Raw genomic sequence first — 27,841 nt, 5'->3', positions numbered from 1 at the left:
TCAGTATTTTTATTTTTTTTGGTGGTGTGGAACGACTGACAAGACATTGATCAAACGTCTTGCACAAAGTGAAGTAGGCCAGGACAGAGTTTGATGACTGGTAGCACAAACTGAGCTTTCTGGTCTGAAAAGTGGAGTCAGTGCATAAGTATTGTACATCAAACCTACGTGATTTATAATGACCAGTAGGGGGCGACACCACTGGTCAAACAAACCAAGTGAAGTATGGAAAACCAAACCCCAGTCCACAGTACAATGAGCCACAGAACTTTACTCTTGATGGCATTTTTTTAAAATTGGACCAGTGAATCCAAAATCTTTGACAATCTGCCAAATGCAAATTTTTTCCCCAAGCTCCTGAGTTTGGCATGCACATTTAAAATGTCACTGAAGCCTGCAACATGATACTGAGAGTACCTATTCTGTGGTGTACCTAGTGGTGTAGTATAGTACTGAATAAGGTAATAGCATTTACAATGATGATAATACAGTACTTCTTTTTATTGTCATCTTTCTGTCTGCAATAATTTTCATTGAAATTCTAGCATATAATTTAACAGCAAATTATCTCTGCTTCTTTAACATCATCCTGATATTTCCCCTCCTGCAGCTGCTTTATCCTAACTTCACCACCTATCTTTATCCTTTCCTCTGCCATGCAGTCTCCTACTTCTATCTTCTTCCTTTCGTCTAACTCTTTGTCATTTGCACCTTTGTCTTCTATTACTTTCCTTTCTTTCATTTGGCTTGTCCTCCTGTCTTGTAGGGCACAGGGGAGACAGTTTGCTAAGATGAGGACGGCAGAGAGAAACAGCAGAGACAGAACAGCACCAACTCCAACCTCTAGCTCTTGAGCTACCTCCCTTTCCTCCTCCTTCCTTTCTACTTTTTTCTCCTGGCTTGAGAAGTATACAGGAACTTCTTCCTGGCTCGGCAACAGCACAGCTCTTTCTATATTGTCCTGACTGACCATCCAACTATTCTCCAACTTATTCCAGTTTCTGTTAATTATTTTCCCATTGTAGTCAATGCCTACAGTGCCAACTTCATCACTGTCAAAGTTTGTTACATAGATGTCACTGTCTGATTCAACCAGTGTGTCTGTAATATATTCAAAGTCCTCACCATCATCAATATTACCCCTGACTGGAGGCATAAGTCCAAGATCGAGGTTGACTCTTAGCCAACCGGATCCTTTCGCCAACCTCCTCATCCTGTCTTCTGTGTCTGTCCAAACTCTGCCATAATCACTGTTAGAAGTGTTAGAGGTGGTTTGCTGATTAGTGCAAGTTGAAGCCAGAAGTTCTGCAAGCAGTAAAGGCCCACCACCATCACCTTGAGCAAGGATGTGTTGTTTGGGCCCGGGTGTCACAACGACCACAGTCTCAGCCAATGATGAGAGACGCAGAAAATAAGGAAGGTCATCGAAGGATGAAAGCAACGAAGCCGTGTCATCACTGAACTGGAGCCAGATGCTGACTGATGCCTCCTGCAGAGACAAGCAAGGTATGAGAGAAAGAGGTCATTGAATCTCAAATGTCATTTCCTTATCAACCATTGTTGCTTTGTATAAACATATATGGTCAAGCATTAAATACTGTAGTCAGGATTCCAGTTGGAAGAATTATTGGAGGTGATGTTCAGATTTGCATGTCACAGAAGGAACCTAAATTAAATTTGTTGCCAGGAAAATGGAAAAAAATAAACAAAACAACAAAAATCTCTAGCAAGGTTTATGAATTGTTTTTTTTTCCTTTACAAAATATTAGCAACACAACATGCAGTACATCACCCCAGGCAACCATATAACATATCTGACTGAACTACAGAAATGATGCTTAATTAAAAAAAGAAAAATAATTAAAAGTAGAAATGATAAGAAGATTAAAAGGGGAAACAGGTCAGTGGCTATGAAGGTTATCTAGCTTGTCCAAAACAGTTCTAAAAGAAAAGAAATAATATACAGTGGTACCTCCACTTACGAAATTAATTGGTTCTGGAAGAAATTTCGTAAGTAGAAAATTTCGTAAGTAGAGACACGTTTTCCATGCAAATGCCCTAATCCGTTCCAAGTCCCAAAAAATTCCGACATAAATGTTTTATAAAGCATAAAAATGCATCAAAACATGTAACAAATACATGTTACAATTAGATTATTGCACAAAAAATGAGAGTTGTGCATAATGTTAAAAAACAAAGAATAGAATAAAGAATAAAAATGACGATCATTTACCTTTTGACTGCTGTCCTCATTGATTTTTGCCCTCTTTGGTTCATGCGCTCTTGCCTCACCATGCCGAACAACAGAGTGAATTCCAGTCCTCCTTTTGAACTTCTCCACCCACCCAAGCAATGCCTTAAACTCCCTAAACTTCCTTTTGTTATAATAACGTGGCGATTGTAGAGGCATTACGGCCATATTCTTTGGCAAGATCAACCAAAGGTATCCCTTTTTCATGCTTTTCTATTATCTCTTGCTTCGTTTGTATGGACAAAAAAAGCTATTTTCTTTGTGTTTTCTTTTCCTCTTTTCTCCGTCACTTTCTTGGGGTCCATAGCAAATGCTCAAAAAATTAATATATTTGCGAAAAACTATCAGAACACCTCATGGGTCGAGGGCTGAATGACGAGGACGCTGCATACAGTAGACACATATCTAGCTACACACAGAGGTCCCTCTTAGCCAATGGGATGCCAGGATGCTAGGTAATAGCCAATGGCAGAGCAGCTATAAGAATGTTGCGTTCAGGAACCTTTAGGAGCTGCGAGTAGCAGCCCATACTGTATTTTTACCTTTCGTAACTCGAAATTTCTTTCATAACTGGAGACAATATTTTCCTGTTGATGCATTTCGTAAGTAGAAAATATAGTATGTAGAGACATTCGTTAGTAGAGGTACCACTGTATTCTAGGAAAATGTGGTGAGACGTTGAGCAAATAACAGTATTCTTTAGGGATGTAACACAATCCAGCATCATGCAAATCCAAATCAGTGATGGGTCATCACACCTAGTACCTACTGGTCACGCATGCGGGATCAATGTTGCTTCAGGTGGTAAAGTTCAACATCATATGCCTAAAGAATTAAGTATGCGGATGACGTGAATTTAAATAAATGACAAGGCTTTTCCATATTTTCAACCCTGATGTCATGGGAAGATGACAATGATGATGATGCAGTTTACTGGTCTGAAATTGTTAGTGGTTCAAGGAGCATGAGATTGTTCTTACACACAGATTTGGCATCACATACTCCAGACTATAACCCATTATTGCATCTTTCAGATGTGCTGAAGCAGAGTCCAGACAGTGGACTGACTATTCAATCGCCAGTACAAGCTCCGGGAAAATTGTATGTATCTCTGGACAGCAAAAAAAGTTGTGAAGTTATGGAAGGATGCTACAGCATATACGTGTCATAATCAAAGCCAAATGTGATCCAACAAAGTATTAGTATGTGATTGTCTTTGACTGGGCTGTGTATATTTTAATTGGTCTTCAGACATCATAACACAAACCAACATTCCTCTCACCTGTTGCTGGTTGTACATGGAATTGTAGGCTGTCACTGTTGCAGTTATGAGAGCAGGGTGGGCAGGGCTTGCAGAGAGTGACATACCCAGGCCACTGATCACTTGCACGGATAGATCTCCAGGGTTAACCGGTTCAGAGGTCACAGTAATATCACATCTGGCCAGCATGCCATCCCACTGCTCAGAGATGACCTATAAGAGACAGAAACAGAGATGATGATAATGATGATGATGATGATGATTATCATACTCAGTCAGTGATAATGTTCAAATGAATTGTTTTACAGTAATCACTTACATAGATTGACGTATTTCCTGGCTGTAAACCAATCAGGTTGTTGTGCGTGTCTAGGGAGACCACTCGAGGGTCTTCTATTCTTAGTGAGTTAATGACGAGTTCAGTAACGTCCACAAACCAGTCAGATGAACCCAGGAGGTATGTGGTTCCGCTGTGAGAGTCCTGAGCTGTGAACTGAGCCAGAACCTGGACTGAGGTGCGCTGATACACCGGAACACACCTGTGGAGATAGACACAAATAAAGGACTAAATTTTGACATAACTTGGTTTGAGACATACACAGATAGATTATACCAGTGTTTTTCGACATTTAGGTATGTAACTTTTATAAAAGAATGGATTTTGCCAAATTTTCTTCATGTCATAATGTCCTATAGTAGAACATGAAAAAGTTACCTACTGCATTGCATTAACAGCTGGGCTGGATGTACAGAATATCAAAAACTCAATGCTTTTCGGTAAAACAAACAAACAAACAATCAAACAAACAAAAACACTCCTTTCAGTTAACCATAGCTACATTCTAACCAGAACAAGCAGTGTCAATTATTAACGCAATGACATTTTTATGTGTGTGTATATGGGGTTTCTTATTAAAAACAACTACACTCCATTTGTAAATTTCTACAGATTAATTCTGACATGTTTGATATATTTTATGATTCCAGATGACGCAAGTAAAATACATGGAAATTAGATGGACACAATTGAAATGGTGCCTCGTGTTATATCAGACAGAGCCCCGCTCTCTCTCCTCTCAGTGACTAAATTTGGGCTTTGGTAGTCACAAACGGCTACTGGAACAGCTTTGGGACCGTCTGATTCTCTACTGGATTTGTGCACTTTGGACAGCTCAACCAAGTTCGATGGTGACCATGAGTAAATGTGAGTGAAAAGCACAGCAAAGCTAATGTGAAACTCATTTCATTCATGCTGTGACACAGCTTGGACACAGCTGATGATCGTTATGGTTGCATATCGGATGCAAATGGATGCTGTGGCTATCGTTCGATGTTGTGATTGCTCGTGAGATAAACTGTGAGAAATCTGATAATTTGTTTGTGCACATTGAAGGTCTGAAATTGAATGTAAATTTTGAAGCAACACTGGATTTATATATGGAGTCATGCTAATGCCAACACAAAGTAGTAAAGTTTGATGTTTTTTCATGATACAAATGTGGATTGTGACATATGCTCTGAACTTTTGTGATACACATATTGCTGTATTTTAAGATGAGTAGATCAAATGCTGGCTCAAATGCCAATGAAACTGAAAAGAAATATTATTCTTACTGAAAAGGCCTTTGGTTGCAAAATGGAGAAGCTTCAAAAAGAACGCCAATTATGAGTGAATAAAATAGATAGATAGATAGATAGATAGATAGATAGATAGATAGATAGATAGATAGATAGATAGATAGATAGATAGATAGATAGATAGATAGATAGATAGATAGATAGATAGATAGATAGATAGATAGATACTTTATTAATCCCGGAGGAAATTGTATATATCCACTGCTCAGGCATTACATAACAAATAATACTGGATAAACACCAGGAGATAAAGAAACACTGACATCACAGGACATACCACAAGACATACACTACACTAACAGACATGAAAGTGAAATGCAAATGGAAAATGAAAATGAAAGGTATAATCATTGCATTAAAAGAACTCATGAAGAATGATGAAAACGTTTCAGAGGTTCAAACTCAACTGGACACATTGATGCAATTACATAAGGAGACAACTTCCTTGCACGATTCGTTAGTGGAAATGTTATCAGAGGTTGAAAAGGATAAACAAAATTTGTGGTTTGCAAGTGTCAATAAATATAACAAAGAATTTATTGAAGATGTGTTACTGTGGCTCTCTGAAATTAAAAGACCAGTCTCAAGATGTGGAGCAAAGGACAATGTGGAGGAAAATGGTGAAGATGAGATTCAGCCAGAGGATAGCATCTCTAATGTTGGACACAAAAAACATGGATCAAAGACTGGAACTTCAAGAACATCAACCTCCTCAACTGCATGTTCTCGTGTACAGGCTGAATCTGAAATGGCTCCTCTTCTTGCTCGTCATAAATTACTCAACCAAAAGCAAGAGCTTGATCAGCAAGAGGCTGAAATAACAAAAAGGAAAGAGATCTGAGCTTGAAGTGGAAATAGCAGATGCCCAGGCTCGGATAGAACTTTTAAAAGTCTCAGGAAGCAGTGTGAAAGGCACCGGAGATAAAAATTCTGACATAGACTTTAATTTGTCAAGTGGGGCCTATGCTGCTCTTAAGGCTGAGACTGCTGCTATTGCACCTGGTATCTATGGAATGTATGACAATCAAAATACATCTCAGTCTCATTTCACATAGCCAAGTGAAAGGAAAGTTACCGTTGGTTCTGGTTAACAAACTGTTCAACAGAGGCCGCCTGGACTTCAAATGCCTCACAATGTTGTTAATAATGTTCCAGCTCCTTAGTTTGCAGCCAGTCCACATGTTCAGATGCCAGTCATTGATGATAGTAACAATTTGCTATCCATAATGGCAAGGCAAAATGAGATTTCTGCTCTGCTGTTCCGACAACAAAACATCTCTAATTTGCTTGCTGGCATTGCTTCTGCTTATATGGACAAACCACTCTCATGGCCTTCAGTTAAAGCCTAAGATGCTAATTCCCTCCAAACATACAGTCTCTTCTTGAGAGGATGTTGTAACGCATTGGATGACACACACTATATGTCTGAGCTTAACATGCCTGCCAACATGCTCATAGTAATCAAGAAGTTGCCGTATAATCTGAGAGACAAATGGAGGACAGTAGTGTATGATATCCAAGAAACACATCATCGAAGAGCTACTTTCCCTGACATTGTCAGTTTTATTGAACACCAAGTTAGGATTCTAGCTGATCCTGTATTTGGAAATATACAGGATACTCAAAAGATAATACAAACCAAAACTGGCAGTAAAGATGCCTATCAGAGTCACACGCGAAATCGAAGTAGTTTTGCTACTATAGTAACATCAATTAATGGAAAGCCCCAGAGTGAAAATGGAGAGAGACCCACTGGACAAAAGTACATGCTTGTACTGCAAGGGTGAACATGCATTGGAGGTGTGCTCTCTACTGGAAAAGAGTGCACATAATGACAAAATCATATTTTTGAAAGAATACGGAGTATGCTTTGGCTTTCTGTGCACAGGGCACATAAGTGAGGACTGTAGGAAGCGACTATCATGTAAAGTATGTGGAGCTAAACACCCTAGCATACTTCATATTCATCGAAAGAATAAGGAGCAAGAGAAAGAACGAGCAGTCGCAGCAGATACAAATACAGCAGTGAGCAGCTCTGTGTTAGTAGTGCAAAGTAGTGGTCTTACTGGGGCCGGTGACATGGCTGCAAACTCTCCATCGTCCCAGTGAAGGTCAAGTCTAAAATGGGGCAAAAGATTGTGGAGACTTATGCCTTCCTAGACCAAGGCAGCCCTGCATCCTTCTGTACAACAAATCTGATAAACAAGCTGAAAGTTTCAGGAAGAACTAAAATTCTCTTACGCACTATGAGCCAGGAAAACCTTGTGGAATGCTGCATTGTGTCAGAACTAGAGGTGGCTGGTCTGGAAAATGATCTTTACTGTAACTTGCCTGATGTCTTTACACAGAAGAAAATGCCTGTGAATAAGAGCAACATATCACGGAAACAGGATGTAGTCAAATGGCCATATTTGCATGGGATACACCTACCTGAAATTGATGCAGACATTGCACTGTTGATTGGCGTAAATGCACCTAGAGCGTTGGAGGCAATAAATGTGATTCCAAGTGAAAACGGAGGTCCATACGCTGTTAAGACTATATTGGGCTGGACTGTTAACGAGCCAACATCTGAAGTGGACTTGGAATATCCCGGTATCACAGCTAACAGCATCTCTGTGGTGATATTGGATCAGCCATGGAAGCAGCAGTTACAACTGGACTTCCCTGAATGCAGCCCTGAAGAGCAACTGGGTCCATCAAAGAAGAATGGCCAATTTATAGACATGATGAAAAGCTCTGTTAAACTGATGGATGTGCGGAGCCTGACAATGGGTCGGATGGATAAGGAACAGAAAAAGGTTTTGAGCAAGGAGCTGCAGGGTGTCAAAGACACTTTCCATGCTTTTCTCACTGTGGAGAACTTCAAAGAGTCCGAGTTGGAAACTATTGAATCTTCTCAAAGGAAAAGATCTTTGCAGCAGTGGAATCTGAATCAGATCAGATCAAAATCGGTGTATTCGAAAAGGACTAATTGTATGGAGTGCGTGGATGGAAACAAGTATAGTGCATGTCCAAGCTGTTCTGGTAATGGTGGACAAAGGAATATCTACCACAGCTTCAGGAGCACAAGAAACGTAACACGATCAGTCGTAACCCTCTTCCAGGAGATATTGTACTTGTTGTCGATAATTCTGCACCACGCAACTCTTAGATTCTTGGGAAAGTTGTCAAGATTGTTCAGCATAAAAGAGGACTTGTTTGACAAGCCAAGATCAAGACCAGGACGGGCTGTCAGGACAGACCTGTTACCAACTTGTGTCTGCTGCAGGAAGCCAAGAACACCTGATTAAATATGTTTGACATAATTTGACTTGATTTTGAATATAACGTGAGACAATGACCACACTGTTTAGGCTTTGAAGGATCTGGAACCTCTGGTCTAGAATCATTTGGAGACACATGGAACACGCGTTTGTTCAAAGACATTGAAAATGAACTATTTTGAACTTTTCTGGTCATTGTGTTGATTTGATGTATTTTGCATTGAAATTGTCTGTGCTGCTTTTATAATTATTATGTTTTGTTAAGTAAATATTATGTGATAATAATTAGGGTTCGGAATGTAGAGGCAAAGATTTACTTCCTGTGTTTTCACGTGGGGTAGTGGGTGTGGCACGTATGTGTGGGTCTGTGGTGCATGAGACTGAGTGATTGATTGCCTGATGAATCACCTGTGCTTGGCTGTGATTCTGTTTGCTTGGTGAGGTGCAGTGCCGATATTTCTGTTGACCGCAAAGAGTAAACTGTTATCATCTAAGTCTAGTCCAGTCATCCTCAATCTCACAGGGTGTATGTTGTTCACTGAATGGAAATTAAATGGACACAATTGCAATGGTGCCTCGTGTTTTGTCCTTGGACTCGGCATGTCAGACAGCCCCGCTCTCTCTCCTCTCAGTGACTACATTTGGGCTTTGATAGTCACAACAACCTATTAAAGACGGAGTAATTGGTGACCCTACTGATGACAGTACAAGGAATGTTTAACTACGTGATGGTGATTTGACATTAGTTAAAGCTGTCTTCATTTCTCAGGTTCATTAAATGACTGAAGAACTTAAAACAATCTTGGCACTTTTTCTCCTTTCGGTTTTTCCCTTCAGGGGCCGCCACAGTGAATCAGTTGTCGCCATCTAAGCCTGTCTTCTGCAGCCTCTTCTCTCACACCAACTACCTTCATGTCCTCTGTCACTACATCCATAAACCTCCTCTCTGGTCTTCCTCTAGGCCTCCTGCCTGGCAGTTCAAAACGCAGCATCCTTCTACCAATATATTCACTATCTGTCCTCTGGACCAAACCATCTCAGTCTGGCCTCTCTGACTTTATCTCCAAAACCTCTAACATGTGCTGTCCCTCTGATGTACTCATTCCTGATCCTATCCAACCTGGTCAATCCCAAAAAGAACTTCAGCATCTTCATTCTCTGCTACCTCCAGCTCTGTCTCCTGTCTTTTACTTATGACCCTGTCTCTAGTTCAAACAACATTGCTGGTCTCACCACAGTTTTGTACACCTTTCCTCTCATTTTAGCTGAAACCCTTCTATCACACATTACACCTGACACTTTCCTCCACCCGTTCCATCCTGCCTGTACACACTTCTTCACCTCTTCTCCAGACTCTCTATTGCTCTGGACTGTTGACCCTAAGTACTTAAAATCCTCTGCTCTGCTCAACTACTCTCACACCTACAGCACACCTCACCACTGTCTAACAGTCCTCATACATGTCCTGCACCGCTCTAACATACTTCTCTGCCACTCCAGACTTCCTCATACAATACCACAGTTCCTCTCTGGGCACCCTGTCATAAGCTTTCTCCAGATCTACAAAAACACAATGTAGCTCTGTTTGGCCTTCTCTGAACTTTTCTATCAACATCCTCAAAGCAAATACTGCATCTGTAGTACTCTTTTTTGGCATGAAACCATACTGCTGCTCGCAAATGTTCACTTCTGCCCTTAGTCTAGCTTCACTACTCTTTCCCATAACTTCACTGAATGGCTCATCATCATTATTCCTCTGTAGTTGCCACAACTCTGCACATCTCCCTTGGGCACCATCACACTTCTCCTCCAGTCCTCAGGCATCTTCTCACTATCTAAGATCCTGTTGAACAAACCAGTCAGAAACTCTACTGCCACCTGTCCTGGACACTTCCAAACCTCTACAGGTATATCATCGACTGCCTTTCCACTCTTCATCCTCTTCAGTGCCCTCCTCACGTCATCCTGACTAATCTTTGCTACATCCTGGTCCACAACACTCACCTCTTCCAGTCTTTGTTCTCTCTCATTTTCCACATTCATCAACTCTTCAAAGTACTCTTTCCATCTTCCCATCACACTACGGGCACCTGTCAATAGACTTCCGTCCCTATCCTTAATCACCCTAACCTGCTGTACGTCCTTCCCATCTCTGTCTCTCTGTCTTGCCAACCTGCGTAGATCAGTCTCTCCCTCCTTACTGTCCAACCTAGCATACAAGTCATCATAAGCCCCTTGTTTGGCCTTTGCTACCTCTACCTTCAGCTTACGCTGCATCTCCCTGTACTCCTGTCTACTCTGTTCAGTCCTCTCAGTGTCCCACTTCCTCTTAGCTAACCTTTCTCTGTATACACTCCTGTACCTCCTCATTCCACCACCAAGTCTCCTTGTCTACTTTCCTTCCAGATAACACACCAAGTACTCTCTTACCTGTCTCCCTGATCACATTAGCTGTAGTTGTCCAGTCATCTGAAAGCACCTCCTTGCCACCCAGAGCCTGTCTTAACTCCTTCCTAAAAGTCATGCAACACTCTTCCTTTTTCAGCTTCCACCATTTTGTCTTCTGCTCTGCCTTTGCCCTCTTCATCTTCCTCACCACCAGAGTCATCCTACACACCACCATCCTATGCTGTTTGGCTACACTCTCACCTACCACTACTTTGCAGTCACTGATCTCCTTCAGGTTACACAATATGTAGTCTACCTGTGTGCTCCTACCACCACTCTTATAGGTCACCCTATGTTCCTCCCTCTTCTGGAAGAAAGTATTCACTACAGCCATTTCCATCCTTTTTGCAAAGTCAACTACCGTCAGTCCTTCTGTGTACCTCTCCTGGATACCAAACCTGCCCATCACTTCCTCAACACCCCTGTTACCTGCACCAACATGTCCATTGAAGTCTGCACCAATGACAACTCTCTCACTTCTAGGCATGCTCTGCATCACTTCATCAAAGTCCAACCAGAATTTCTTCTTCTCCTGCAGCTCACATCCTACCTGTGGAACATACCCACTAACAACATTGAACATCACACCTTTTATTTGTAGCTTCAGATTCATCACTCTATCCGACACTCTTTTTACCTCCAGGACTTTCCTAACAAACTCCTCCTTCAAGATAACTCCTACTCTATTTGTCTTCCCATCTACACCATGATCGAACAACTTGAACCCTGCTCCTAAACTTCTAGCCTTGCTACCTTTCCACCTGGTCTCCTGGACACACAGTATGCAGGTGAGTCTTGTGACGAAAAACTTGTGCGAGACACTCGCTTGAGATCAAAAAATAACGGCGCGATATTTAAGTGCAGAAATGGAAAAATTGTGAATATTTTTGCTGAATGGAAATGTATTTAAAGCATGCGTCCCAGTGACAAATGCTCTCTGACGATCATGTGTCCCTGTCAAAAAATGTGCGTCAAAGATGCAAGGATGCACGCAAACGAGAACACTGAATGCCTACTTGTTTGGCTCTAATGTTCTTGTTGTTTGCATGATATTCTGCTGGTTATTATAGTTCTTTCAGAGGAACTGATTCTTGAGTATCAAATGAAGCAAGTCGATGCTTCTGCAAATCTTTTACACTGGTTTGCCTAGTCAAAATTGAACCAGTTGTCATGAGAGTCCCATGTTTGCTTGTTTGATATCTTTGATTGTTTCATATAAACAGTTTATGTTTGATGATATACCTGTAGAGGTTTGGAAGTGTCTAGGAGAGTTAGCAGTTGAGTTCCTGACTGGGTTATTCAACAGGATTTTAGATAGTGAGAAGATGCCTGAGGAATGGAGGAGAAGTGGGCTGGTGCCCATTTTTAAGAACAAGGGAGACGTGCAGAGGTGTGGCAACTACAGAGGAATAAAGCTGACAAGCAATGACGTTATGGGAAAGAGTAGTGGAAGCTAGACTAAGGGCAGAAGTGAGCATTTGTGAGCAGCAGTATGGTTTCATGCCAAAAAAGAGTACTACAGATGCAGTATTTGCTTTGAGGATGTTGATAGAGAAGTACAGAGAAGGCCAAACGGAGCTGCATTGTGTTTTTGTAGATCTGGAGAAAGCTTATGACGGGGTGCCCAGAGAGGAACTGTGGTATTGTATGAGGAAGTCTGGAGTGGCAGAGAAGTATGTTAGAGCGGTGCAGGACATGTATGAGGACTGTAAGACAGTGGTGAGGTGTGCTGTAGGTGTGACAGAGCAGTTCAAGGTGGAGGTGGGATTGCATCAGGGATCAGCTCTGACCCCCTTCTTGTTCGCTATGGTGATGGACAGGCTGACAGGCAAGGTTAGACAGGAATCTCCATGGACTATGATGTTTGCAGATGACATTGTGATCTGTAGTGAGAGCAGGGAACAGGTGGAGGAGAAGCTAGAGAGGTGGAGGTCAGTCCTGGAAAGGAGAGGAATGAAGGTTAGCTGCAGTAAGACAGAGTACATGTGTGTGAATGAGAGGGACCCAAGTGGAAAAGTGAGGTTACATGGAGAAGAGATCAAGAAGGTGGAGGATTTTAAGTACTTAGGATCAACAGTCCAGAGCAATGGAGTGTGGAAAAGAATTGAAGAAGCGTGTAAAGGCAGGATGGTACAGGTAGAGAAAAGTGTCAAGTGTGATGTGTGATAGAAGAGTTTCAGCTAAAATGAGAGGAAAGGTGTACAAAACTGTGGTGAGACCAGCGATGTTGTGTGGTCTAGAGACAGTGTCACTGAGAAAAGACAGGAGGCAGAGCTGGAGATAGCAGAGATGAAGATTGTGAGGTTCTCTGTGGGAGTGACCAGGAAGGATAGGATCAGGAATGAGTACATCAGAGGGACAGCACATGTTAGAGATTTTGGAGATAAAGTCAGAGAGGCCAGACTGAGATGGTTTGGACATGTCCAGAGGAGAGATAGTGAATATATTGGTAGAAGGATGCTGAGTTTTGAACTGCCAGGCAGGAGGCCTAGAGGAAGACCAAAGAGAAGGTTTATAGATGTAGTGAAAGAGGACATGAAGGTAGCTGGTGTGAGACAAGAGTATGCAGAAGACAGGATTAGATGGAGTCAATTGATTCACTGTGGCAACCCCTGAAGGGAAAAGACGAAAGGAGAAAAAGAATAAGATGATATTTGATGTTGTGTAGGAGTGTGGGAGTTGTGTAGGAGTGTTAATTCCTTTGACCAAGAAATGATGACATGCTGTGGATGATTTTGAGCAGATACACATTCTGGGGCTGTTCTTCATTTTGTTGAATATAGTCAGGCAGAATTTTTTGAGACATTTTCTGAATATATCCTTGAAAATAATATTGGCAAATAAAAATATACACAACTTATATAAAATACACTAAACTTGTGACGTCCCACCACTATACACAATTGGACCCAGATCCAGATCATAATCCAGGTCTGGGAGATTAAAGACTATATTTAGAGGGGATCAACATGTATTGGGTCACAGCACAGTAACTGAGAGGGTTAGAGACATGACACTGCTTCCACTATGAGACAATGATTATCCAGGCTCTGTGTTTCAAAAATATTTAATACATCTGTGACACTAAGAAATTATATAGATAAAAAAAATAAGATAATTAGGGGGGGGGGGGGGGGATCATTTTTGTTAAGCCGTGAACTGATGATGATAAAATATATGATTCTAAATCCTGTTGGCAGGTTTTTGGTTTCAAGGAATAAGATGGTGTTACTTAATTCAATATGAGGCAATGATTATCCAGACTCTGTGTTTCAAACATATTTAATACATCTGTGACACTAAGAAATTATATAGATAAAAAAATAGATTATTAGGGGGAAAAATCACATTTTTGTTAAGCAGTGAACTGATGGTGATAAAATATATGATTCTATATTCTGTTGGCAGGTTTTTGGTTTCGAGGAATAAGATGGTGTTACTTAATTCAATATGAGGCAATGATTATCCAGACTCTGTGTTTCAAAAATATTTAATAAATCTGTGACACTAAGAAATATATAGATAAAAAAATAGATAATTAGGGGGAAAAAATCACATTTGGTTGAGCCGTGAACTGATGGTGATAAAATATATGATTCTAAATACTGTTGGCAGGTTTTTGGTTTCGAGGAATAAGGTAATTTATTCAATATGAAAAAGAGCTGATTAAAGAAAGATCATGGTGACATCATTACAGTTTGTGCTATGCCTTGCTTCCACTGAAGCATTTGATATGCAGAATGACATTAGCAGAGGCACACAGTTTCTAATCAATTTCAAGTTTAGATTGTCATTCAAGCATCAGTTTGACTCTTGAATAAGAACTATAATTAGTCACTGAATATACAGTATGTGGTTAAAAAACCTGGCAATGGCCATTTAAATTTAAGAGGCTGCAAGTGATGAAGGAGCTAGAGCTAAATCATGATTGCCTGCTTCATGCAGTGCAAAAGATGAGCACCAAGAAACATCTTCTGGTGGATTTTTGAGTAACAGGCCTGAGATCTTATGTGAACCCCTGTTTCTAACATATATTACTAACATACTGTATATTAATCTTATATACACTGTTATACACTGTTATAATCCCCAAAGGGAAATTAAGAATTGTAATAAATGTGATGTAATAAATGAAGTGATGGACCCAGCTTGGTTTTGAACTGCTGTTGACTAAAAATGATTGCAACTCACTTTGAGTTGTTCTGCAAAATTTCATGTTGTTCAATGGTAATTTCTCTTGTTGGTTTCTTACTGGAAAGCTTTGTCTTTGATAATAATTATTCAATAACCCATCTCTGAATTCTGAAATTAATCCTAATGTATTTGGTTAAAGTTGGGGACAAGGAACTTTTATTGACTAAAGAGTGTTTGACATTGTTGATAGGGCTTCACAGCCTGTAGGTTATAATAATACAACACAAATATGATCACCATTCAGAGAATACACGAAGTCAAATACTGTATCCATGAGCTTGCGAAATTTTCTAAATAAATCATAGAGATGACACACTGGAGCTGTGTCCTACCCTTTGTCTGTAAAATGGTTCCAGCCATGGATTATATTGAGAACAGGGTCTGCCAAGGACATTCGCAGTGGTACTGAGGGAGCCCACACTTCCAGACACACAGAGCCATTGAGTGTACCCAAATGAAAGTCCACAGTTGCACAGGTGTGGCCCAGTCCTGATTCACTGCCATCCACATAGAGAGTGGAGCAGTCGCCGGACACCTGAGGATAGAAGACAGACAACACTGTAGTTCACAATTTGATCACTCTTTACTCTGATCCTTCATTCATGTTTTTTTGTACATGGGAGCGAACGAGATGGCAGCTGCATCCACCAGTGATCCCAACAGTGTTTGAAGTTGGGTGCCCCACCATAATAAAGTTAGACAATATTTGGTGATCCATTTCAACAGTTCTTATCGTGAGTCAGTGATCTAACTTAGTGAAAGTAACATGCTCATTGTTATGCACTTGACATTGACATAAGAAGCTACAGGGATAGTTCTGTTTCTAGCTTCTTGTAATAAATGTTATTTTTCTGACAATCATATTCATCCATTCAGAGGTGTCTCTATTAAAATAAGTATTGTACAAGTCAGTCATCAAACAACCTCCATCAAACTGGAAGTGATTTCTCAATTAATAACTAGAACCAAGGCAGAGACTGCAAGATCCCAGGACACCCGTCAATATATAATTTTACTCTGACCTACTTGCGTAGGTCAAAGATCAAAGCTAATTCTCTGACTTCCTTTCATAGATCAAAGCTAGCGCTTTGATCTATAGTCTTACACTGGCCATCTCCCTGGTCTTTCTAGCTTATGTGGTTCCTAGGTGTACAAAAGTTGAAATTTGACCTTGACCTACTTTTCATCCTCTTTTCCGCCCAAGTAATGTGCTTTTGGTTTCATCTTTCTATCTGCAACGGTTGTGAAGATATTTGGTGGACTGACAAAATGGACAGATGGACAAACACACGAACACTGACAATTACAATACATCACCGCTTTGAAGAGGGATGTGACGATATGCTCACCAGATATTTAAGTTTGCCTTAGGTTAAATAGTTAAATCTTCACTGAAAAAGAGTTTTTATGTTTTGTGGCAATGTCACCTTTCAACAGAAGCTTAATTCATTTGAGACTGATTTTTTTTTGTTCAACTATGCTGCCATCTTTATATTACATTCTGTCTATTTAGCTGATGCTTTCATCTGAAACAAACCTTAACACAGTTCTCATTGGTCGAATGACACCAGACTGCAGAGGTAACATCTGACACCTTCCCATCATGACTCATGGCCAACACAATGACAGGAAGCGACACTGGTTGGTTGGTCAGTATGGCAGTGTTGATGATTGTGTTGGTCTGATGAGAAAAAAATTTAAAAAACATAATCAAAAAGGTATTTAAACAATTCTGAATGCATGAACCTTCAAAGATTTGTGATACAACAAAAATCATCGGATGAATGAATGAATGAATGAATGAATGAATGAATGAATGAATGAATGAATGAATGAAGCACCTCTGTGATGGGAGAAATTCCAAAGATGTGTCTGTCAGCGAATGAGAAGATGCTCGCTGATGTCCTGTGTGGTGATCGCAGGTTACTATGCCTAGAATACTCCACCCACCAGTAACCATGCACCGCCATGGCAACACCGAAGCTCTGCTTAGGGCCGTAGACTGACAGACACGCCACCTGTTTGAGGACAGTGGGACTGCAGGGCAGTAAAGATACGTGAAAGAATGTGTGCTCTGTCACCTTGGTTCCATAAGCCCATCACAGAGACTGTAATGAGTTTCCTGCTGCAATGAGGAGTCATCTACACTAAATTGTTACATGACATTTGGTCTCATCCACTGCTTGGAAGACAAACAGCCTCTCCTGGTTGTAAGCTGGATATATAATAAATAATCAAAATTTTCTCAATCCTGTGTTGTCCAGCAAACCTCATTGGCTTATTCTTCATGCAGTTGGTCCTAACTACCTCAGCTTGTACCTTTGTCACTTTGATATAGAATTGTCAGGTGCAATAAAGGGACGCACATGCATGTCCACAAACTGAAAAAATGGAGGCAATAATTTCAAAGTAAACAAGAATCAATGCAGCCACAGACTGCAACGTCCCGTGACACCCCTGAGTTCAAAATTTTACCCTGACTTACTTACATAGGTGAAAGATCAGAGCTAGTGCTCTGACCAACTTTCACAGATCAAAGCACTTGCTTTGATCTATGGTCTTACTCACACTGGCCTTGTCCCTCATCTTTCTATCTTATCTGGTTCCTGAGAGTACAAAAGTTGAAATTTGACCTTGACATAGCTTTTTCAAGGTCAAGTTCATCATTTCTTTTTCATCCCCTTTGCCGCCCAAGTAATTTGCTTTTGGTTTCATCTTTCTATATGCAACGGTTGTGAAGATATTTGGTGGACTAACGAACGGACGGACGGATGAACGGACAAACACACGAACGTTGACAATTACAATACATCGCTTAGAAGCAGGAAGTAACAAGGTTACATGTGACACTGGTAGAAATGTTTCTGAAGTAACAACTGGGATTAACTTGCCTGTCTGCTTTTTTAAATAAAATGACTGAACTGACCTGGAATCAAACTCAACCTACTTTGTGTGCTTGAAGGTGTTCTGTTTGTGACAGAAGATGGACACCAGATCATGTTTGGAGCCTTGGCTTTTTTCCAGGGTCACTGCCCAAAGCTCAGTGGTCGAACCTCTCTGATCCACTACTGAAATCAAGCCCTTCTTAACCTTCAACCTGAAGACATGCACAACATTATTTTACTCTAATAATTGATCAGTTTGTGATAAAGTATTTTAACAACTCAAAGTTAAGGTAGTGCTGATATTTTTGTTCTTACCTTATGACAACAAACGTAGCACTAAAGTTGTCTCTCAGATTTACAGACACCCTGACTGACCGTCCTATCAGAACAAGGCCTTTGTGATAGCGAATCATGACATGAGAATCCAAGTGAAGCTCCTCCTCTTCCTCCCCGTTGAAACAGGATTCTTCTTTTGTCATGCTCTCTCTTTCTTTCTCCTCTTCCCACGGTGTCACTGCTTTGATATGGAAGAGCTGCCTCTGGGATTGAGCTGCTCTGTCCTCCACACATCTGGATGGATGATAGAGGGTAAAAGGAGATATACACAATATATATTTTAGTAAACAGAGAATGGAAGGATTTCTCAGACAGCTATGCAAAAATTCTCTCATTCCCTGAGGGTGACATACCCTTGTTCTTTCAGCTCAGGGTCATCTTGTGTCTCGAAGGAGGAGTAGTAAAGCTGTACCTGGTTTCTCATGGGGCCCCGTCGGTATCTATGGACCCGTTGGACAGCCCCCAGTGTATTTCCATGAACATCTGAATGGTATCTGAATAAAAAGAAGTAACTTAGTCTCACAAGACAACTGGAAAAAATCATGATTGTGATAGCTGACTGACGAACAGGCTGAAGAAAAATAAAGGGTTTCATACAGGATCCAGGATGGACACAACCTGTCATGAAGCAGTCATTGTGAGGATTCGATAATTCATATATTTAAATACTCCACTTTTTCAGATAAGGTTGCTTGCTCAACTTCCAGTACTGGGGTTAGTGTGGACACTAACCCCAGTACAAAGTGCCTATAATGTGAAAGTCACCACTGTTACCACTGGACTATGGTACAATTGGGGCTTGATGACCCAATCCCCAGACAAGGAGTCAATTAAACAGAATGGTTCGGAAAAAAAATTCCACGGTTTTTATACCTCTATTTTCCCCTAATATCTATCTAACAAGTCATCTGTGGGATGCACTGGACATAGATGTCAAACTCATATATACTAGTTGTGCCAAATGGTCTTGTGTTGATCTTCTTTAACATTTGCATTTGTTTGCCAATAGAATGTTTTTGATGATACGGTCATCAGCTTTTATATGATATCTGATCTGAGTGTTAATGAAGAAAAATAGCATTCATGCACCCAAGCACTTTTGGCAAAGGGATTTGTGGTTTACTCAATCAACAGGCCAGTACTGAGACAGAAGGGTTGACATCATCCATCATCTAACCTCCATGAAGATGAATTTCTTAGGTGTTGGTTGACAAAGTGGTTGTGATGTCTGCCTTGCTGCCTTTCCCATTTTTGTACCCGGACATGACGGTGGATGCTAATGTGCCTCTTGCTGACATTCTGATGAAACTTGCTGGGGTGTTGATCCTTGAACCACTCACTCGGTAGTGTTAAAGTGACCACACAAATTCCTAGAGGAGGCTGGGAAATGGGACAAATTGATGGACAAATAAATGGAAGACAGGTGAAATGATAAAGCCAATGAGTGAGAGAGACATTTAAAGAAAGACAGGAAGAATCTGTATTCACCTCCGTCATACAGGAGGCCTTGTGTTCCTCTGTCTCTTTGAAGGCATGCAGTGTGATGCAGGTCCTCTGGGTGCTGGTGTCACCCTGCTTGTGGAAAAGTGTCCTCACCTTGAACCTCTTCCGCCCTTTTTTGTCCCTCTCTCTTTGCACATGCTCTGAGAGGAGGGAGGCAGACAGATAGGGAGAGAGTTGGAGACCAGCTTCTGATAAGAGCTGTGAAAAGACAGAGAGGTAGGGAGTTTCAGCCTTTGCTATAATTGGTGCACACCATCGTCAGTCAACTCGGCTATGTTTCATCTACTATCCTCTTACTTGCGTAACTGAGTACGGGCCAAATGAAGCCTGGAGGCCTATTCTGGATGCCTTGCTGTGCATTGGCACAATGAAAAGACTCTGGGAGAATGAGAAGGGACTGGAGTTGGAGAAAAGAGGCCCCAGCTCTGCCTGGATTACAGGGAGGTATTGCCAGGGAGTGGGGATGACCGACATGTGGATGGGCAAGGAGGGAGAGAGAGGAGGCTGCAGGAGAGATACAGGTACTGAGATCATAAAACAGATGGGAGAGAGAGAAAGTAGACCAAAATGTTAAAAAAGAAAACATAAAGCTTTCTGAGTAAAGAAGTAGTCCGTGGTGGAGCCAGTCGGGGCCAGTAAGCAATTACTGTTCATTACTGTTGATAACACGTTTTGGTAAAAACTGCCATCATAAAAATTCAAAAAGTCATCTAAACAAAAGCCTTTACAGCACAAACTATGGACCAAACCAGGAACATCAACTGCTTTCACTATATGCAAAAAATTTTCAATATTTTAAAACATAATATGTCCTCAAACAAAAATATGCACCAATGAAAACAAAAAAACAAGAAGTTGGGATGAAGAATGGATACTTACATGAATACGTCTGTCCTACTTGATTCCCTGACCTACTACAGCCAGAATCATCGATGAGTAAAGACTTACATTCTATGATAATCCAAAACAGCAGCAGCATGCCGACTCCTCTTCTTTACTACTGCAGTCCAGCTCAGATGACATCTGCCTTCCTTCAGACCTAATACAACACAACATTATATAAAAATCTCTGTGCCATCGACATGATACCTGTGTTCAGCATTCTTATCCAGTTAAACCTTCAGAACCAAATGTTTGAAACTGAAGTATTGCTTCAGACATATTAGTCATGAATGGAGACTAATAATTTAAACTTCTACCCAAGGTCTAGGTACAATCAAAAGTTGTTTGGTGGGGAAACATCTTGTAAAATGATGCATGAAGAGTAACTTCGTTCTGCTATAGCAGCCTTTGCTCATCATTAATAGAGGACAATAAAAACAACCACAGTTTCTTGTTCAGTACTGTATCCAGATTGACAAAGAACCACAGTGCATTTGAGCCTAATATTCCCTCAAGTCTCCATAGCAATGATTTTATGAAATTCTTCAATAATAAGATCCTGCTCATGAGAGAAAAAATTAATGGCATCCTGTCCTCCACCAACTCAAGTCCTTCCTTAAATCCCTTAGATCTGGAAAACACACATTTGACTCCTGAACCTTTTGTTTCTACGGGTGTTTTTTCTCCAATACAGCTGAATAAAAAAGTCTCTTCAGCTAAACTATCCTCCTGTCTGTTAGACCCAAATCAATCCTTTGATTGAATTTGGATTAAGCCTTAACTTTAATTTTCAACCACTTCCTTAATATAATTAACCTGTAATTATCAACAGGATATGTTCCACGGTCCTTTAATTTAAAAAGTATCAGTAATCAAGCCACTTCTCAAAGAGCCCAACCTTGACCCTGCTGTTCACCCTGCAAATCACCCTTTCTTATTTGAGATCTTTGAGAAAATATCTGCTAATCAGTTATGTGATTTCCTTACATCCAACAGCTTATTTGAGAATTGCCAATCACGTGTTGCACTTGTCAAGGTTAGCAATGACCTACTAACTGCATGAGACAGGACTTGTTTCTACACTGGTTCTCTTTGATCTTAGCGCAGCTTTTGACACAAATGACCACAATATTTTATGGAAACAACTGGACAAAACGATTGATATAAAAGGATCAGCACTTATGTGGTTTAAGTCCTATCTAACTGACCGCTCCCAGTTAACGTTAATAATGATTCGTCCCAGTCTGCTGCAGTTATTTACGGAGTTCCTCAAGGTTCGGTTCTTGGTCCAATATTATATTATTCTTAAAATTATTATCTTATACATGCTTCCTCTAGGTAATTTTATGAGGAAACACTCCCATCAACTTCCATTGTTATGCTGATGACACACATTTGTATCTAGCTTCATCAGGTTTAACCGATAGTCAGCTGGACAAATTTCAGGAGTGTATTAAAGAGATTAATGATTGGATAACCAATAACTTTTTGCATCTAAATCCTGGTAAAATTGAGGTCATTGTGCTTGGCCCCAAATCTGTTCGGGATGTAGTGTCGTCTGATGTATTTACCTTTGATGGCATCACTATTGAGGCCAAAACTACTGTGAATAAGGTAAGCATAATTTTTTGATCAAGATTTGTTGTTTAACTCGCACATAAAACAAGTTTCTAGAACTGCATTTTTCCATCTCCCTAACATTGCTAAAATGAGGCATATTTTAAAAAGGAATGATTAATTAGAATTAGAATTAAAAATTAGTCCATGCTTTCATCACATCCAGACTAGATTACTGTCACTCACTTTTTTCAGGCTGCCCCAAAAAGTCACTGAAGACACCTCAACTAATCCAGAACGCAGCTGCCCGTATTCTGACCAGGACAAGTACCAGAGAAAATATTTCTCCTGTGTTTGCTTCTCTGCACTGGTTCTCTGTGAAAACCAGGATAGATTCAAAATACTCCTTCTCACTTACAAAGCCCTTAAGTTTGATGAAGTATTGATAAAAGTTTGATTCACATGTTTGATTTGGCAAAAGTTTTACACCTGATGCCCTTTGTGACACAACCCTCTGTATTTATCCAGGCTTGGGACCGGCACAATAAGAAACTGGCTTGTGTCCTCTTGTGGCTACATTAAGTTTGATAAAGTAATATCAAACTAATTATTAGCAGATGTGTGGTCTTTGCCACCTCATCCACCACAACACGTGGCAGGAAGCAGATCACCATGTCAAATAAAATACCTTCTCCTGGTATGAAGGAGATTGGACGCCCTGCAGCCCAGACACTGCTGGTGGTGATGAGAGGATTGGACTGGATGTGGCCAGGTGTTAGATTGTTGAGGTTGAAGATGGGTGGAATGTAGGAAAAATGACAGCAGAAAGCAACACAATGTTTAAAGTTTGACAGCTTGGAAGTGATTGGCTAATAAAAAAACATGACAGGCTGTGACTGGACAAGGGGAGAATGACTGAGTGTTCACAAAGCTTCATTTATCATTATCTTTGGCATCAACTGAAATAAAGAGTGAGACAACTGGATCCAAGGCAGCCTATAAGTTTTTAAAATTATAATTCTGTTAAATGATGTGACAACCCATGCATGCAGAGCACACCCTTTCACTCACCTGGATCTCTTTATTTCAGTTCCAGATTACATCTATCTTTTTTCTTGTCACATCTTGTGAAGTTGGTTAAAAAAATCCCACCAAAAATAAAATACAAAAATTAATTTAAAAAACAAATACTCATTTGTTGGTTTTGCCTCCAATTTGCTGCTCTGCTGCTACTATAAACCTCCTCAGTCTCCCTTCCCTCCCTCTCTGTGCCAGATTATTTACAGTATAAAACGTCAAATAATCCCCTTCACTCTGCTATGTCCCTCCTCCTTTCCCTTACACTCTCGTTTTTGTTGCAGGTTTTGCTTCTTGCTCTTTCCCTCTCGACACCATCCCTCTCTGATGGAGTCTGCCTGTTCACCCCATGTGCTGACCTTCCTCCCTTCTCTTCAACAATACATTTTACCAAGCATTTCGGTTTTGAAATGGAATGCATATCCAAATTGTGCTTGTGCATTACTGCATAATAGAGAGAGTGGGTTTCTCTTTCAGACCCCAAGCCATTGTCATATACAAATGAACATATGAATAATCGTTGGAAAAAAAACATTACAACAAAAATTGCAACATTTTGCTCAAATGAGAAAATAATATGCATAATAGAACCCATCCTGTCTTACTCCATGAGTACATACAGGTCTGAACACGCTATGTCAAGGGAGCTGCAGTCCATGTTTATGCAGCAGGAGCCCATCTTGCATTTAAATAGTAGATTGATTCCTTACTGTGGCTGGCAGTGGTGTGTTGCCCATTTATGTTTTTGGGGTAGGTCAGAGCCACACTTTATAAAACATGATGTTGTTTAAAGCAATAGGAATGTGGTAAGAGTAGTTTAAATAGTATGAAGGCTGATGAGTGGAAGAGGAACAGAGACAGAGGTGACCCAAACAGGATGATGCACACATCCACAAACAGCCAATCAAAAGAGTGCTGTGTTAGGTGTTACATCCTTTAATGGATGCAATCTGCACGGATGTGGCCTTTGTTGCAAAATTATGAGACTGTCAATCTTCAGTTAAAGCCTTTGATGGATGTGGCCCCTTAACTAAATTACAGCTACAGATAGACAGACAGAAAATGGAAACATAACTGATGGGAACAGAAGCACAACAGAGAGAAAATGGCACGCATCCATAGATTGAAGCCATAGCTGTGTCCTTAAAGGACTATCTGATCATTGGAATGAGGGAAATGTCATAAACTTTGCCAATTGTCTTTCTTTCTCAAGCAGAAATTGATGTTGCATGAAAGGAATGCTAACCAGAATGCACTGTGGCGCAAGTGGTTTGATGCGACCTCCAGCTTTTGGACAGTAAAAATATTTTAGAAAAGCAATAGACAATGTGGGGCGGCACGGTGACGCAGTGGTTAGTGCTGCCGCCTCACAACACGGTGGACCCGGGTTCGAGTCCTGCTCTGTGCGGAGTTCGCATGGTCCGGGCATGACGCCTGTGCAGTGCGGAGCCACACACAAAGACATACAACCATGCACACACACACTCATTCCTACGGGCAATTTGGAACGGCCAATCAACCTGAAGCGCATGCTTCTCTCCGGGTTCTCCAGCTTCCTCCCACCTCCAAAAGCATGTGCTTCAGGTTGATTGGCCATAGGAATGAGTGTGTGTGTGCATGGTTGTACGTCTTTGTGTGTGGCTCCACATTGCACTGGCGTCGTGCCCAGAGTGTCCCCCACCTCACGCCCTATGCCGCCGAGATAGGCTCCGGCTTCCCGTGACCCGCTGCGGCGGATATAGCGGTGGTAATCTGAAGATGACTGACTGACAATAGACAATGAAGCAAGAATTGAGGTGTGTGTGTGTGTGTGTTGTTATTGTGTGAACATGAAAATAACACACTTTGAATTTATGTATTTTTCTGATTCTGATATTGCCTTTGTGAGCCTGGGGGCCACCAGTAATTCAAATCGTTTTATCATATAAAATGAGTGTAAAATTCATATTGTTATCACTATTGAATCTCTGTTTTGCTAACTACTGATTGACATGACAGAAGGTGTACAGAAAAAACAACCCCTTCTTCAGTCTACTTTTTTCATCATGTGACATTTACACATCTGCTAGTATATTCCATATTTTTCTCTTTCTTCTTCTTCTCCTCTATAACTGCCCCCGTGCCAATCCCCCGATGGATAATCTGCAGCTGTAATCTGCAGTCATCTGTCATTGTTTCTCTGGATTGGACATTTGCAATGAGGCCAGATTATCAACTCATACCCGACCTGACAAGGGGAAGAAGAGCACAATACACCCACTCATGCATAAATGAACACACACACACACACACACACACACACACACACACACACACACACACACACACACACACACACACACACACACACACACACACACACACACACCAAAAAAGAAAATAGAAAAAAAGGCGACTGTGCAACAACTACACAACTAAGTGCAATCAACATAGAAGACAGGAAGAGATATAGACTCTCTCTCTCTCTCTCACTCTCTCTCTCTCTCTCTCTCTTTCTCTCACACACTCACTCTCTCTCTCTCGATTTGATGTTTAAAATCATATTTATTCATAAAAGCCAAATTACAAAATAATCACATTGACACACAATGCAAAGAGAGTCACGCAAAGAGGAATTCACATCTCGAAAACAAACAATGGTAGCATATTTAACAGTACTGCGTATTTCCTAAACAAAGAAAACATCTAACGTTTTAACATTTATCAAACTAAAAAAACACAGTTTTTTGTTTTAAAAAAAAGCAGACAAAATTCAAAAAACAAGTAAATCCTCTCCACAATCATCCTTTTTTACTTTTGTCATTAGTTTCTTAAATCTAAAAACTTCTTGGACCGTAAAAACTGGTTGGTCACTTCCTTCTGGATTCTTTAAATAAAAACTGACACCAAGTGGTTTTTATCCAGAAACATGTTGAGGTCAGGAAAGAAATTTTCTACTTTGGCCCTTGAAGCTTTTGTGTCTCTCAGGAATTTTTTAATCTTTTGCAAATCATGTTTTTCCACCAAGACATCCTCTGGAGTGTCAGCTGATGGTGGGAGGTGTCAGCTCACCTCCCAGCCACTGCCGAGGCACCCTTGAGCAAGGCGATGCCCCCCCACAAGCTGCTTTTTTGGGGTGCGATCCCTCATGTGACCCTGTCTCCCCCTATGTATACAAGACTAACTGCATGCCTATAGGCCCCTAGTGTGTTGTGTTTGTTCAGGGGCCTATATATATATATATATATATATATATACAGTATATATGTATATACAGTGGTACCTCTACTTACGAATGTCTGGACTACTTACGAAATTTTCTACTTACGAAACGCCTCCACAGGAAAATGTTGCCGTACGAAAGGTAAAAATACATAATGGGCTGCTACTCGCAGCTCCCACAGGTTCCTGAAAGCAATATTCTCATAGCTGCTCTGCCATTGGCTATTACCTCGTAGCATCCTGGCCCCCCATTGGCTAAGAGGGACCTCCGTGTGGAACTCCATCTGTATTTATCCATTGTCCTCGTCATTCGGCCCTCAACCCTTTCGGTGTTCTGATAGTTTTGCGCAAATATATTTACTTTTTGAGTATTCGCTATGGACCCCAGTAACAAACAAACAAGAAATAATAGAAAAGCATGAAAAAGGGATGTGTTTGGTTGATCTTGCCAAAGAATATGAATGTAATGCATCTACAATCGCTACATTGTTAAAACAAAAGGAAGTTTAAGGAGTTTAAGGCATTGCATGGGTGGTTGGAGAAGTTCAAAAGGAGGACTGGAATTCACTCTGTTGTTCGGCATGGTGGGGCAAGAACGCATGAACTAAAGAGGGCAAAAAACAATGAGGACAGCAGTTAAAAGGTAAATGACCATCGTTTTTATTCTTTATTCTTTGTTTTTTTAAATTGTGCACAACTCTAATTTATTGTGTAATAATCTAATCGGATTCGTAACATGTATTTGTTACATGTTTTTATGCTTTATAAAACATTTATGTCGGAATTTTTGGTGGTTTGGAATGGATTAGGGCATTTGCATGGAAAACGCGTCTCTGCCCCAAGTGCTCCTACTACCACAGGGACCACATTAACCTTGATCTTCCACATATGTTCCAGCTGTTCTTTCAAACCTTGATACTTCTCAATCTTTTCGTGTTCCTTCTTCCTGATGTTGGCGTCAGCTGGAATCGCCACATCTATCCCCACTACTCTCTTCTGCTCTTTGTCCACCACCACTATGTCCGGTTTGTTAGCTAGCAGCTGTTTGTCAGTCTGGAAGCTGAAGTCCCACAGGATCTTAGCCTTGTCGTTCTCAACCACCTTTGGTGGTATGTCCCATTGGGATTTGGGTACTTCTAGTCCATACTGGGTACAGATGTTCCTGTACACTGTACTGTACACATCATAGATTGTGCCTTTCCATGTATGCTGAGCTGGCGAGCATCTTATACCCTGCTACCACATGCTGGACTGACTCTGGGGCTTCTTTACATATCCTGCACCTTGAGTCAGATTTACTGTGGTAGATTTTGCCCTCTATTCCTCTTGTACTTAGGGCCAT

The 27,841-nt window shown here is 40.8% G+C and overlaps 1 protein-coding gene across 1 annotated transcript; it reads right to left on the bottom strand.

The window, feature by feature from the left end:
- Positions 1 to 31: 31 nt before the first annotated feature.
- On the bottom strand, positions 32 to 27,841 carry tmem132a (transmembrane protein 132A). Its single transcript, XM_068322338.1, has 15 exons — positions 27,783 to 27,841; positions 27,411 to 27,559; positions 23,074 to 23,117; positions 20,080 to 20,286; positions 19,768 to 19,980; positions 19,457 to 19,659; positions 18,633 to 18,773; positions 18,259 to 18,498; positions 18,006 to 18,155; positions 16,900 to 17,095; positions 16,596 to 16,739; positions 15,391 to 15,593; positions 3,832 to 4,051; positions 3,534 to 3,725; positions 32 to 1,489 (listed from the first exon to the last, which is right to left on the bottom strand). The coding sequence occupies exons 1-15, from the start codon at positions 27,839 to 27,841 to the stop codon at positions 554 to 556; spliced, it is 3,297 nt and encodes a 1,098-aa protein (XP_068178439.1). The 3' UTR covers positions 32 to 553.

Source organism: Antennarius striatus, chromosome 8 (genome assembly GCF_040054535.1).
Source record: "Antennarius striatus isolate MH-2024 chromosome 8, ASM4005453v1, whole genome shotgun sequence".
In the NCBI taxonomy this organism is placed as follows: Eukaryota; Metazoa; Chordata; class Actinopteri; order Lophiiformes; family Antennariidae; genus Antennarius; species Antennarius striatus.
The sequence above is the reverse complement of the archived record's forward strand: the minus strand, read 5'-3'. Positions and strand labels throughout refer to the sequence as shown.